At 45.5% G+C, this 14,457-nt stretch overlaps 1 protein-coding gene across 3 annotated transcripts in view; it reads right to left on the reverse strand.

Annotated features, from left to right (window-relative positions):
* LOC120909279 (phospholipid-transporting ATPase IK-like) overlaps positions 1–14,457 on the reverse strand; it is a 232,230-nt gene that overhangs the window by 120,320 nt on the left and 97,453 nt on the right. For 2 of the 3 annotated variants that reach the window (XM_040321017.1, XM_040321018.1), the window contains 2 exons: positions 13,919–13,980; positions 12,045–12,117 (listed from right to left, as the gene is read on the reverse strand). In XM_040321017.1, the coding sequence (XP_040176951.1) occupies positions 12,045–12,117; positions 13,919–13,980 (135 nt within the window). The remainder of the gene's footprint in view (positions 1–12,044; positions 12,118–13,918; positions 13,981–14,457) is intronic. The other variant, XM_040321019.1, reaches the window with a different exon arrangement.

Consider the following 14,457-nt stretch of genomic DNA (forward strand, 5'->3'; position numbering starts at 1 on the left):
GCCCATAAGCTACTTATGAAGCAAGCTTCAATGGAAAAACGTGGTGGAACGTAACCTCACTTTGCTAGAACATTGTGAGAAAACGATGGTGTGTAGGCAACTTCGTCTTTGAAAATTGAAGTTTCAAAAACGTCGTTTTTTACTTCACAGAAAGTGTCGTTTTTTTTCATCACATAAAGTGATGGTGTGTACGCGGCATAAGTCTGGGGCAGTGGGGTATTTTGGCGGTAAAGTGGCACTGGTTTTAGCGGCACTTTACCACTGTTTATGCGACACTTTGCTGCCACTAGCGAGTCGCTTCTAACCACACAGAAGAAGTTAAAAAGGGATTATAAGCGCCGCTGCCGAAGTGCTTTGCAGGCACTTCGGCAGCACTGCCAATTGATTGCAATGGCAGGGGCGGTTTAGGAGCGGTGTATACACCTCCCCAAAGATGCTCCTTGCAGGACTTTTTTTCCCGTCCTGCAAGCGCACCGTCTCAGTGTGAAAGCACTCGGGCATTCACACTGGGGCTGCAGGGGAGGCAGTTTTCAGGTGCTTTATAGGTGCTATTTTGTTCGCTAAACCGTCCCAGTGTGAAAGGAGTCTAAGGGCTTGCTTGGCTTTACCTCCCCGAATGGTGCAGCATAACATCAGTTATTTAATATAGGGAAAGAAGAATAAAAGACAATGATAAAAGGTAGAGCATGTTTTTCTTTATCGTTACATCACGGGACACAGAGCGGCATTCATTACTATATGGGTTATATGGAGTACCTTCAGGTGTAGACACTGGCAATCTTCAAACAGGAAATGCCCCTCCCTATATAACCCCCTCCCATAGGAGGAGTACCTCAGTTTTTACGCCAGTGTCTTAGGTGTTAGTCATGGTTTAGCTTGCCTCCGCATCCTTGGGATTAGGTGAGCTACCGGTTCTGTCCAAAAAAGCCTGCGCGCTAAAGTGGTCAGTAACCGGACCCCAAACCCTTGGGGTATAGCCCATAATGCTTTCTTTTTAAGAGAGCTGGACCCTGGGCCCAGAACTTAGAAAACCTTTGGGGCGCCTAATGTTTTCTGTTTGCCAGGGTGCTGTATGGGCCCAGGACAGTGGATCCTTCATGGAAGAAGAAGGTTCCCAGGGCCTGAAGGTCTAGACATCCCCACGGAGATGGGGGAAGATTGGACCTCTTGCTTGGCAAAGTCCTGCGGCATGGAGCAGGTAAGTAAGGGGAAAAAACCTGCGGGGCTTGGCTCTTAGCAAGTTTTTTCTGGGAGGTCACAGGGGACATGCCTAAAGGTTATGCATTGCATCTGGCAAACCAGTCACATATCATGAAGATAGGATGGCTCTATATGTTATATTTCCCCATAAAAAGTGACCTCCCTGGTAGTGTTGCAAAAGCTGTGAGTGGGGCCTTTTATGTACAAGTGTATGTGTGTGTCAGAGAGCTATGCTTACCTGCAAGCCTCCAGGCGATGCTCTATCCAGTCCTCTCCCTCATGCCTGCAAGGCAGGCAAAACGCTGACCTCCTCGTGTGTTCCAGGCCTGCGGCTGCAGGAACAGAGAGGCCCTTCCTCCCAACCCCCCCCCCCCGTCGGCGGGCGCGCGCGCGGTGCGCGTGCACGTGTTATAGACGCATTTGGCGCCGTTTTAGCTGGGGGGGAAGGGCGGGTCAGTGGTTTAAAGGAAGGGGCGGCCCTTCCTTAGATGCCACAGCTCATTCATTTCTCTGGCTTAAGGGAGGAAGGACTGGAGTGAAGCACGGGGCGCTGAGGACACACAGTGGCCAGAAAGAATACTACAGTCTCCAGAAGATTGTGGTTTAGCCTAGGAATAGGCTGGTTTTCTTTTCCATCTCATAGTCTTTTCTTTGGCAATACTACTCAGGGGGATAGAATGTTTTTTCTTGCCTAGATTGAAAAAAAAAAAGAAAAAAAAAAAAAAAAGAAGAAAAGTTTTTCTTTGAAAAAAAAAAAAAAAAAAAGAAGGTGTCATCTAGGGTAGAGGAAACATTTTTTATTCCCCAAACAGGTGTTTGGGCATTTAACTATTATAAGTCCCAGGTACCAATAAGTAGCAGGTGTACCTCGGTATTGTACCATGGCATCAAGAGCAGAGGGTACAAAAGGTGGGGATTCCCCCGCAGAATCTGAGGTCTCGGATAGAGCTATGCCGCTGCTTTCCCCACAGGGAGCCTTTGGGCCATCGGGGTCTGGGGCTAGAGCTGACGCGAGTCAACCCAACCCTAAGGTGGTCACGGAGGAGGTGTTACTCGCCTCTTTAAATGAGATGCGGAGAAGCATGGGAGAAATGATAGCCGCAGCCATGCGGGGTAGTAAGCGGAATAGATCTCCGTCACCCGTGCGCGGACCCTCGGAAGAGGAGGTCCTTTCCTCTGGGGAATTGGACCTCTTGGACAGAGACCAGGTAGGTTCAGGGATCGAAGATCCGGATACAGAGGAGTCTGGGGCAGTCTCCCTGAGGGAGAGCTGGTGGATTCAGGGCTTGACGGACTTGGTCCATAAGGCATTCAACCTACCTGTACCAGATCTCCAGGTATCCACGGTTTCAGCTTTGGGCTCACTGAGGGCGCCTCAAAGCAGTGCTGTGTTTCCGATCCATCCTCTATTGGAGGAAGTCTTGTTCCAAGAGTGGAACAAACCAGAAAAGGTTTTCTTTCCACCTAAGAAATTTTCTGTCTTATATCCTATGGAAGAAAAGTTTTCCAAGAGATGGGCTTCTCCTGCAGTAGACGCAGCCATCTCATGTGTTAACAAATCGTTAACATGTCCTGTAGAAAACGTACAGGTTTTCAAAGATCCAGTTGATAGACGCTTGGAAGCCCTACTTAAGAACTCCTTCACTTCTGCAGGGGCAGTAGTACAGCCAGCCGTGGCTGCGATTGGAGTCGCTCAAGCTTTATCGGATCAATTTAAGCAAATGCTTGAACTTATTCCTGCCGAGCAGGCAGAAGAATTTTCGGATGTCCCTAAGGCCATATGTTTTACGGTAGACGCAATCAAGGATTCTATCCAACAAGCGTCACGTTTATCATTATCCCTTATCCATATGAGAAGACTCTTATGGTTAAAAAGCTGGGAGGCTGAGCCCCCATGCAAGAAGCTCCTGGCAGGGTTTCCCTTCCATGGAGGACGGCTCTTCGGAGAGGACTTAGATAAATACATTCAGACCATTTCAAGCGGCAAGAGTACTCTCTTGCCAACTAAGAAGAGGGTTCAGGGACCTGCGTTTAAACGACAGTCCTCCCCTGGGCAGGGGCCCTCTAATGCCAAGCAGTATCGACGGCCTCCTGCAAGAACAAACTTCGGCTTCAACAGCAGATCACGAGGACAGGCTGTTAGGGGCAAGAGGCAGTGGTTTCGCAAGCCAGCAAAACCAGCCCCCAAGTCTACCTCATGAAGGGGCGCCCCCACCCACGAAGGTGGGGGGAAGGCTGCGACTCTTTTCGGAGATTTGGGAAGCCAACATTCCCGACGAGTGGGTACGGTCTTCCGTGGCCACAGGCTACAAGCTAGAGTTCCTAAGGTTTCCTCCTCCTCATTTCCAGGAGTCGAGGATTCCAAACGATCTGGAGAAAAGAGCCGCATTAAGGTCGGCTCTAGATCATCTACTTTCCCAGGAAGTAATAGTAGAGGTACCAGTCCTGGAACAGGGGCTGGGTTTCTACTCCAACCTATTCATCATCCTAAAGCCCAATGGAGATGTCAGGCCAATTTTGGACCTAAAGATGGTAAATGCATACTTAAAGGTCCGCTCATTTCGGATGGAATCCGTGCGGTCAGCAGCTGCCACACTCCAAAAGGACGACTTCATGGCGTCCATAGACATAAAGGATGCCTACCTTCATGTTCCAATTTATCAGCCACATCAAAGATATCTACGCTTTATGGTGGCTTCGCGTCATTTCCAATTCGTGGCGCTTCCCTTCGGGTTGGCTACGGCCCCCCGGGTGTTCACGAAGGTTCTAGCTCCAATCCTAGCCAAGCTAAGGATCCAAGGGGTCACGATCCTAGCATACCTGGACGACCTCCTAGTCATAGACCACTCATCTCCCGGCTTGGAACGAGCAGTGGCCCTCACGGTCCAATACCTCGAGAGGTTCGGCTGGGTCCTAAATCAAGAAAAGTCAACATTCCAGCCCACAAGGCAGTTGGAATATCTCGGCATGAGATTAGACACGGAACAACAAGGGGTGTTCCTACCTCTGAGGAAGGTCAAAGCCATCAAGGAATTAATCCTACTGGTTCTAAGCAAGAAAAAACCGACTATTCGCCTATGTATGAGATTACTAGGCAAGATGGTGGCTACTTTCGAGGCGGTGCCATACGCCCAGAGCCACACTCGCATCCTGCAGGCAGCCATCCTGTCAGCATGGAGCAGAAGGCCACAGGCCTTGGATATCCCGTTGCCTCTCTCATCAAGAGTCCGGCAAAGTCTGTGTTGGTGGTTAGACCCTCAGAATCTACTGAAGGGAAGATCTTTCAGCCCAGTGGCTTGGAAGATAGTGACCACAGACGCCAGCCTGACGGGCTGGGGAGCGATTGTGGATGGTTCCACTCGCCAAGGTATTTGGGCAAAGCCAGAGAAGCTTTTACCCATCAACATCTTGGAGCTCAGAGCTGTTCGACTAGCCCTCAGGGCTTGGACGTCGAAATTGCAGGGGCTCCCGGTGAGAATTCAATCAGACAATGCCACGGCAGTGGCATACATAAATCACCAAGGGGGGACCAGGAGTCAGGCCGCTCAGAGAGAAGTGAGCTTGATTCTCTTATGGGCAGAGGCTCATGTGCCCTGCATATCGGCAGTATTCATTCCCGGAGTGGACAACTTTCAGGCGGACTTCTTAAGCCGCCAGACTCTATGGCCGGGGGAATGGTCTCTGCATCCACAAGTCTTTCAAGCACTCTGCCAAAGATGGGGAGTGCCGGACGTGGATATCATGGCATCGAGACTCAACAAGAAGCTAGACAGGTTCATGTCCCGCTCAAGGGATCCGATGGCCTGCGGAACCGATGCTCTGGTTTGCCCTTGGCATCAGTTCAAGCTTCTTTATGCGTTTCCCCCGCTCCAGTTACTACCCCGCCTGCTGCGCAGGATCCGGGTGGAGCACATACCAGTTATCCTGGTAGCTCCAGCATGGCCCAGAAGGGCTTGGTACTCACTAATCCTAAGGATGGTAGTGGGAAACCCTTGGACTCTGCCTCTAAGGCCAGACCTGCTATCGCAAGGTCCGATCCTCCACCCTGCCTTACGGCATCTAAATTTGACGGCCTGGAAGCTGAATCCTTGATTCTCAGGGGTAGAGGTCTGTCTCAGAAGGTAATCTCTACCCTAATCAGAGCCAGGAAACCGGTCTCTAGGGTGATTTATCACAGGGTCTGGAAGGCCTATATAGGCTGGTGCGAGTCCAAGCTATGGCTTCCTCGCAAGTTCACCATAGATAGAGTTTTAAGTTTTCTCCAGCTAGGAGTGGATAAAGGATTGGCATTAAGCACAATCAAAGGACAGATTTCTGCCCTGTCAGTGTGGTTTCAGCGGCCACTGGCCACCCACTCGCTGGTTAAGACCTTCCTTCAAGGGGTCTTACGTATTAAACCTCCAGTTAAATCCCCGCTTTGTCCGTGGGATTTAAATCTGGTTCTGTCGAGTTTACAGAAACAACCGTTTGAGCCGTTGGCTGAAGTTCCTTTGGTTCTACTGACAAGGAAGTTGGTGTTTTTGGTTGCCATAGTTTCCGCAAGAAGAGTTTCGGAACTGGCAGCCTTATCCTGTAAGGAACCATATCTTATATTTCATAAGGACAAGGTCGTTCTCCGCCCTCATCCTTCCTTCTTACCGAAGGTCATATCCAGTTTTCATTTGAACCAGGATTTGGTATTACCATCCTTCTTCCCTAAACCTACTTCCAGAAAGGAAGGGTTGCTGCATACCTTGGATATTGTCAGGGCCATGAAGGCCTATCTTAAAGCTACAGAGAAGATCCGGAAAACAGATGTCCTGTTTATTCTACCGGATGGGCCCAAGAAGGGGCAGGCAGCTGCAAAGTCCACCATTTCTAGGTGGATTAAGCAATTGATCACTCAGGCCTACGGCTTGAAAGGGTTGCCTCCTCCAGTATCATTAAGGGCTCATTCTACTAGAGCCATGGGCGCCTCCTGGGCAGCGCACCACCAGATCTCTATGGCTCAAGTTTGCAAGGCGGCAACCTGGTCTTCTGTCCACACATTTACAAAATTCTACAAGTTGGACGTAAGAAGGAATACTGATACTGCCTTCGGGCAGGCAGTGCTGCAGGCTGCAGTTTGAGACCCTCGGATTCCGGGGGCTCCTCTTTTTTTGAGTTAAATTTAAAATTTAAGATTATTTTTCTCAAATAAGTTGGATTTATTATGATTTGAGTATATCTCTAAATTAAATCCTTTTGTCTTGGAGATGTTCTCCCTCCCCTCATTGTAAGCATTGCTTTGGGACATCCCATATAGTAATGAATGCCGCTCTGTGTCCCGTGATGTAACGATAAAGAAAAAGAGATTTTTAATACAGCTTACCTGTAAAATCTTTTTCTTGGAGTACATCACGGGACACAGAGCTCCCACCCCTCTTTTGAGGACCATTTTGGGAGGCATACTGCTTGCTACAAAACTGAGGTACTCCTCCTATGGGAGGGGGTTATATAGGGAGGGGCATTTCCTGTTTGAAGATTGCCAGTGTCTACACCTGAAGGTACTCCATATAACCCATATAGTAATGAATGCCGCTCTGTGTCCCGTGATGTACTCCAAGAAAAAGATTTTACAGGTAAGCTGTATTAAAAATCTCTTTTTTTTAAATTACACGGATGTTGTATATTGTGACTTGTCTGTAATTTATCCCTGCAGACTTGTAAACCAACTGAACAGTCAACTTAGTAGTGGTATAAAGTGCTACAAGCAAAGTGAAAAGTGGGTGCAGGTTTATTGAGCTTACAAGACTGGAGGGGGCAATGACTGCCATGTTAACATGCACAGCATTAGGGGATGAGAGTGCAATTGTACAATATTCCTGTAAGGCCTTGTTCACACCAATACACACTACTGCATGGTGCCAATGCGCTCTAAACAGCAGATCACACTGTAAAGAGCACTTTGCAACCCTTGCAGGAGAATTGTGTCATTTGTGTGTGGCTTTCAGGTGCTCTTGTCAACAGGTTGAGTGGCAGGAGGTTAAATGCCTTGTCAAGCATGTGGTACCCAAATGGCTGGTGTTTTTGCTACTCTTGATCTGCTTGCGGCAGAGATTGCAAATTGCAACAGTGCTGCACATGTGCTAAAAAAGGCCCACACCGCTGAGCTTCTGATGGAATAGGGTGGCTTCTCTCTACTTTTCCATAATGGCTGCCTCTGGAGGATATCCTGCCTCGTTGGGGTTGTTTTTCTCCATCACTTTCCTCCACTGCTCTATCTGGCACCTAAATCATGTCAGTGACCTCATCATCGGCATCCCCTCCACCCTCATCATCACTGGAGCCAACTTGGCAACACACTGCCGCTGGGGGAACATGACTGGCAATTTGTTGTTTATCAGTGTTCTCCCCTTTCCATAGGCTCATACTCCTATCTTCCTCTACTTCAGAACCAACATCAGAATCAAGTAATGCTTGTGCATCGTCAAGAAGCAAGTGGCTGATGCTCCTCCATGCATGATGCTGGGGCTATGGCAAGAGTAGATGTGGACAAGGAGGATAAATAAGCCGCTCTGGCAGCTGCATTGGACTGCCCACTAGTGTCAGCTTGGGTGATAGAGGATGTGTGGAGGATGACGACGGTTTAGTAAGCCAGCCCACCACCTCCTCTGCATGCTGTGGCTGGAAAGCATGGGCAACAGCACTAAACAGAGACAAATGTGCCCTGCCTGAGGACGGACCACGTCTACCCTTGCCTGGGGACACAGACCTTGCTGGCCTCTACTGCCTCTCCTTATTACCCAAATTGAATAGAAACTGGGAAATGTGTGATGGGATGCACTTTATACAATGAAAAGTGGTGTTTGATGCAATTTAAATTGAGGACTGACGCTGACAGAAATGTAAAAACTATTTAAAAATGTTTTTTTTTATTTAAATTTAAAAAAAAAGGGGGCGAACACCAGCGTCGCAGTCCGAAAAACTGCAGCTGACAATTTAAAAAAAAGGGGGCAGGCAGGGGACAAAAGAAAAACATGCAGCAGCCAAAAAAATAAAAAAGCACTGTATACAGCACTAAATGTTATGTAATGCTGTGTTACTACACTAACACACTACACTGACACAACACTATACTGACACACTATACTAACACTCTACACTCAGAGTCACCATGAGTGAATACAATAACTCGCTAGTATCTATTTCCACTCAAACACACTGCAAACGCTTCCTATGGGAAGGAACTTCTTATAGTGTGGGGTGGGATGACTATGAGCACTGGACTGTGATTGGAGAAACTCATCATCCCTTTGTCCAATCAGGGCTCTGACAGTTCTGTGCCCTAATTAGCAAAGCCTTGCACCTGACCAGCGGTCAGGTGTATGGCTTCATCCAATTAGGCTCCTAAAACGCACTGTGAAGTGTGCAGTGCATTGTGGGGAGCTCGGCAGGCGAACATCCCACCAAGCGCCCCCGCAAATTCAGGTGTTCGTCGAACAAGCGATGTTCAGGCCGAACTTTCGCTCGGCCAGAACCGTTCGCCCAACACGAACAGTGGATTACCAAAGGCTAAAATCAAATCAAATTCCAGAATTTACTGTATATTTGTTGGATTTAAATATTCATGTAATGCATATGTTAAAAATACATAACTAGAGGTTTTAACATAAAAGAGGAAATGGTTGCTAGCATTCACATTGCATTAGCCAATGCATCCCATTGGACAATAAATTTAAAAGAGCGAACAAAATTCCTGGATAGCTTAACTCCAATGTAAAAATGCATATAAAAGCAAAGGAGATAGCCTTCAAAAAATACAAGGTTAAGTGACCATCATCAGCATTCAGACTTTATAAAGAATGCAACAATAAATGTAAGGGTTAAATTTGGGCGGCTAAGATAGAACACGAAAGGCACATAGCGGAAGAGAGAAAAAAAATACCAAGAAATTCTTTAAGTATGTAAACAGTAAAAAGGGGAGGACAGACCATATTGGTCCCGTCCCATAAAGAATGAGGAAGGACATCTGGTTACAAAGGATGGGGAGATGGCAATTGTATTGAATTTATTCTTCTCAGTCTTCACGAGGGAATCGGGGGGCTTCAGTAACCAAACTGCAGTGTTTGTCATGACACATCACAGGTAACACCTCCATGGTTAACAGAAAACCGAATTAAAATTAGACTTGGGAAACTTAACATTAATAAATCACCGGGACCAGATGGCGTGCACCCGAGTGTGCTTAGGAAACTCAGTCAAGTAATTGTCAGACCATTGTTCTTAATTTTTACTACCAGTCTACTGACTGGAATGGTACCAACTGATTGGAGAAAAGCCAATGTAGCACCAATATTTAAAAGCGCCCAAAATACATCCCTGGGAATTACAGACCAGTAAGCCTAACATCAATAGTATGTAAGTCTTTGGAGAGGATGATAAGGGACTATATACAAGATTTTAGTAATGAGAACATTATCATTAGCAGGAATCAGCATGGATCTATGAAGAATCATTCTTGCCAAACCAATCTATTAACCTTCTATGAGGAGGTGAGTTTCCATCTAGATAAAGGAAGGCCGTAGATGTATCTGGTGTATCTGGATTTTGCAAAAGCATTTGACACAGTTCCCCATAAACGTTTACCATAAAAAATAAGGTCTGTTGGCATGGACCATAGGATGAGTACATCCTATGATACATGAAAACTGGCTACAAGGGCGAGTTCAGAGGGTGGTGATAAATGGGGAGTACTCTGAATGGTTAGGGATGGGTAGTGGGGTCCCCCAGGGTTCTGTGCTGGGACCAATCCTGTTTAATTTGTTCATAAACAACCTGGAGGATGGAGTAATCAGTGCAATCTCTGTATTTGCGGAAGATACTAAGCTAAGCAGGGCAATAACTTCTCTGCATGATGTGGAAACCTTGCAAAAAGTTCTGAACAAATTAATGGGGTGGGCAACTAGATGGCAAATGAGGTTTAAAGTAGAAAATGTTTAAATAATGCATTTGGGTGGCAAAAATATGAATGCAATCTATACACTATACAACCTCTGGGGAAATCTAGGATGGAAAAAGGCCTGGGGGTCCTAGTAGATGATAGGCTCAGCAATGGCATTCAATGCCAAGCTGCTGCTAACAAAGCAAACAGAATATTGGCATGCATTAAAAAGGGGATTAACTCCAGAGATAAAATTATAATTCTTCCACTCTATAAGACTCTAGTCCGGCCGCACCTAGAGTATGCTGTCAAGTTCTGGGCACCAGTCCTCAGGAAGGATGTACTGGAAATGGAGAGAGTACAAAGAAGGGCAACAAAGTCAATAAAGGGAATGGAGGATATTAGTTATGAGGAAAGGTTGGGAGCACTGAACTTATTCTCTCTGGAGAAGAGACGCTTGAGAGGGGATATGATTTAAATTTACAAATACCGTACTGGTGATCCCCACAATAGGGATAAAACTTTTTTGCGGAAGGGAGTTTAACAAGGCATGTGGCCATTCATTAAAATCAGAAGAAAAGATGTTTAACCTTAACCACTTGCCGACCGCCGCATGTATATGTACGTCCACAGAATGGCACGTACAGGCAAATGGGCGTACAGGTACGTCCTTGCCTTTCCGCGGGTCGGGGGTCCGATCGGGACCTCCCCCGCTACATGCGGCGGTCGGATTCCTACGGGGAGCGATCCGGGACGACGGCGCGGCTATTCGTTTATAGCCGCTCCATCGCGATCGCTCCCCGGAGCTGAAGAACGGGGAGAGCCGTATGTAAACACGGCTTCCCCGTGCTTCACTGTGGCGGCTGCATCGATCGAGTGATCCCTTTTATAGGGAGACTCGATCGATGATGTCAGTCCTACAGCCACACCCCCCTACAGCTGTAAACACACACTAAGTGTACACTAACTCCTACAGCGCCCCCTGTGGTTAACTCCCAAACTGCAACTGTAATTTTCACAATAAACAATGCAATTTAAATGCATTTTTTGCTGTGAAAATGACAATGGTCCCAAAAATGTGTCAAAATTGTCCGAAGTGTCCGCCATAATGCTGCAGTCACGAAAAAAAATCGCTGATCGCCGCCATTAGTAGTAAAAAAAATAAAAAGAATAAAACTATCCCCTATTTTGTAAACGCTATAAATTTTGCGCAAACCAATCGATAAACGCTTATTGCGATTTTTTTTACCAAAAATAGGTAGAAGAATACGTATCGGCCTAAACTGAGGAAAAAAATTAATTTGATATATGTTTTGGGGGATATTTATTACAGCAAAAAGTAAAAAATATTGAATTTTTTTCAAAATTGTCGCTCTATTTTTGTTTATAGCGCAAAAAATAAAAACCGCAGAGGTGATCAAATACCACCAAAAGAAAGCTCTATTTGTGGGGAAAAAAGGACGTCAATTTTGTTTGGGAGCCACGTCGCACGACCGCGCAATTGTCTGTTAAAGCGACGCAGTGCCGAATTGTAAAATTGCCTTTGGGCATTTAGCAGCATATTGGTCCGGGGCTTAAGTGGTTAAACTACGTAGAGGGTTCTTTACTGTAAGAGCGGCAAGTATGTGGAATTCCGTTCCACAAGCATTGGTCTCAGCGGAGGGCATCGATGGTTTCAAGAAACTATTAGATAAGCACCTGAATGACAACAACATACAGGGATATACAAGGTAATACTGACATATAATCACACACATAGGTTGGACTTGAGTCTTTTTTCAACCTCACCTACTATGTAACTATGTAACATGGTAAGTGATGGCTGATTAAAAAAAAAGAAAAAGTTTTAATTTACTAGATATGCCGATTTGAGAAAGTGGGTAATAGTGTGCTAAAAGGGCATTTTTCAATAAAGTAGTTCAGTAATTTAAAGGGAACTTACAGGCACAAATTCATCTTTGTTTACACGTACAATGTCACCAACTCGAACATCCTTCCATTTCATCTTACGCAGCCTGAACGAGAGGTAAAGTAAAAAAAATGTACTAGTATGTGTACAATTGTATTATATGTGGTGTCTGTGTGCATGTGTAAAGTAAAACTTTATGTGTATGTATATAATGCAAAAATGGTTCATATGTCTTTTTTTCAACCTAAGTAATATATATGCAGTTGGGCAGGGGAAATGCATAAAGGGTGTTTTAGACACCCTTTAGCAATCCATTGGCAGCTGCACCAAAAACAGTTGTAGCCGATAGTCTTCCTAGTGACAGGACAGTGATCACAGTTTCCTGTAATTGGAAGCTGTGATCTCTGTCGTGTCACACACAGCCAATCCCCCCTACAGTTAGAAGCACTCCCTAGGGCACACTTAACCCCATTCAGTGCCACCTAGTGGTTAACCCCTTCACTGCCAGTGTAATTTTCACAGTAATCAGTGCATTTTTACAACACTGATCGCTGTAAAAATGACAATGGTCCCAAAAATGTGTCAAAAGTGTCCGTCATAATGTCGCAGTCATGCTAAAAAAAAATAAAAAACCGCAGATCGCTGCCTTTACTAGTAAAAAAAAAAGATAATAAAAATGCCATAATTCTATCCCCTATTTCGTAGACGCTATAACTTTTGCACAAACCAATCAATATACGCTTATTGCGATTTTATTCACCAAAAATATGTAGAAGAATACATATCGGCCTAAACTGAGGAAAAACAAAAAAAAAGTTTTATATATTTTTTGGGGATATTTATTATAGCAAAAGGTATAAAATATTGATTTTTTTTTTTCAAAATTGTTGCTCTATTTTTGTTTATAACGCAAAAAAAAAATATACAAGCTCATTATGTATTACTTACCTTAGCTCGAAGCCCCCGCAACCATCCTCGACCCCCCCTTCCGGCCGCGGAATCTCTCCCGGAGCTTACTTCCGGGTATCGCGGCCCCGGCGCTGCGATTGGCCGGGGCCGCAATGATGTCTCTCCCGCACATGCAGGCGGGAGCCACCGGTAACGGCACATCTAACTGAAGCAACGGCACAACTTGCCGTTGTTTCAGTGCGCATGTGCCGATCACTTCGGCACATGCAGACACAGGGGGATATCTCCTAAACCGTGCAGGTTTAGGAGATATGCAGAGTAGCTACAGGTAAGCCTTAATATAGGCTTACTTGTAGCATAAAGTTGATAAAATGAATTTACAACCACTTTAAGAGAGTGCACTTCAGTTGTAATGGGTACCAAGCCAAGGAAAGATACATTACAGAAGAGACCGTTGAGTTCTCAAATTGAATTGCACAGTGGGGAGAATTTGGGCTTATATTTGACCAGATCTGTCGACCTTATGAAGGCAATAATTTTTTTCCCCCATAAGGCTTTCTAAGGAAAAATGGGTAAGAAGTGTGTCTGAAAGCCGGACAGGTCCCTGGTCGAAGTAGCGATGAGTAAACTCTGGTAATGGCCTGGAGAGGAAGTGATTTGATTCAGGCAAAAAAAAGTAAGCACTGCCATGATATCACTGCCAAAGTACAAGAAAACCTGCTCTCTCTCTTCTGGTAAAAGATCCACCCTGCTTTGTGAACCTAAATATGCACTAAAATTAAGATGGCACTGAGAAGTCCCTGTTGGACTATGGAAATAGAGCCAAGATATTGATAGACTAAAAGACAGGTAAACATATCAGTGTATAGAAGAGCTCAACCTGGCAAAATATGGCCAATTCTGTTAAACCATTTTTTGTGAAAATACATACACCAGTATTTTTTTCTATATCTGCCTATTTAAATTTAAATTGCTGTGGGGCAGCACTCAGATCTCACCGTTGGTCTTTAAGTATTTCACAGGAAGCATTGTTAATCAATTTATCGTTTTTGTGGCGTGCCTGTAAAATATCAGGGTTAAAAAAAAAATGTCAATAGAATAGAAAAATGAAAGTGATATTAAAGTCTTTAAAATAACAAACATGTTATACTTACCTGGTCTGTGCAATGGATTTGCACAAAGCAGTCCAGATCCTGTTCTTCTCGGGTCCTTCGCTGGTGCTCCTGGCCCTTCCCTCCTGCTGTGTGCCCTCACAGCAAGCAGCTTACTATGGGGGCACCCGTGCCGAACCCCCTCTCTGTGTGTCCATTCAGACATGGAGCCGCTGCTCGGCACCACCTCTCTCTCTCCTCATTGGCTCACCAACTCTGAATGACAGCAGCGGGAGCCAATGGTGCTGTCTCAGCCAATGAGGAGGGAGAATGCATTAAGATAAAAAAACTTCTACCTTTGGAACCACTTGCTATTAAAGCAGTTTACCGTAGGATTTTTTTTTTAAAGTCAAAAGCTACTGACTTGTCCAGGGACCTATTGCCAT

The sequence above is a fragment of the Rana temporaria genome, chromosome 8, assembly GCF_905171775.1.
Source record: "Rana temporaria chromosome 8, aRanTem1.1, whole genome shotgun sequence".
NCBI lineage: Eukaryota > Metazoa > Chordata > Amphibia > Anura > Ranidae > Rana > Rana temporaria.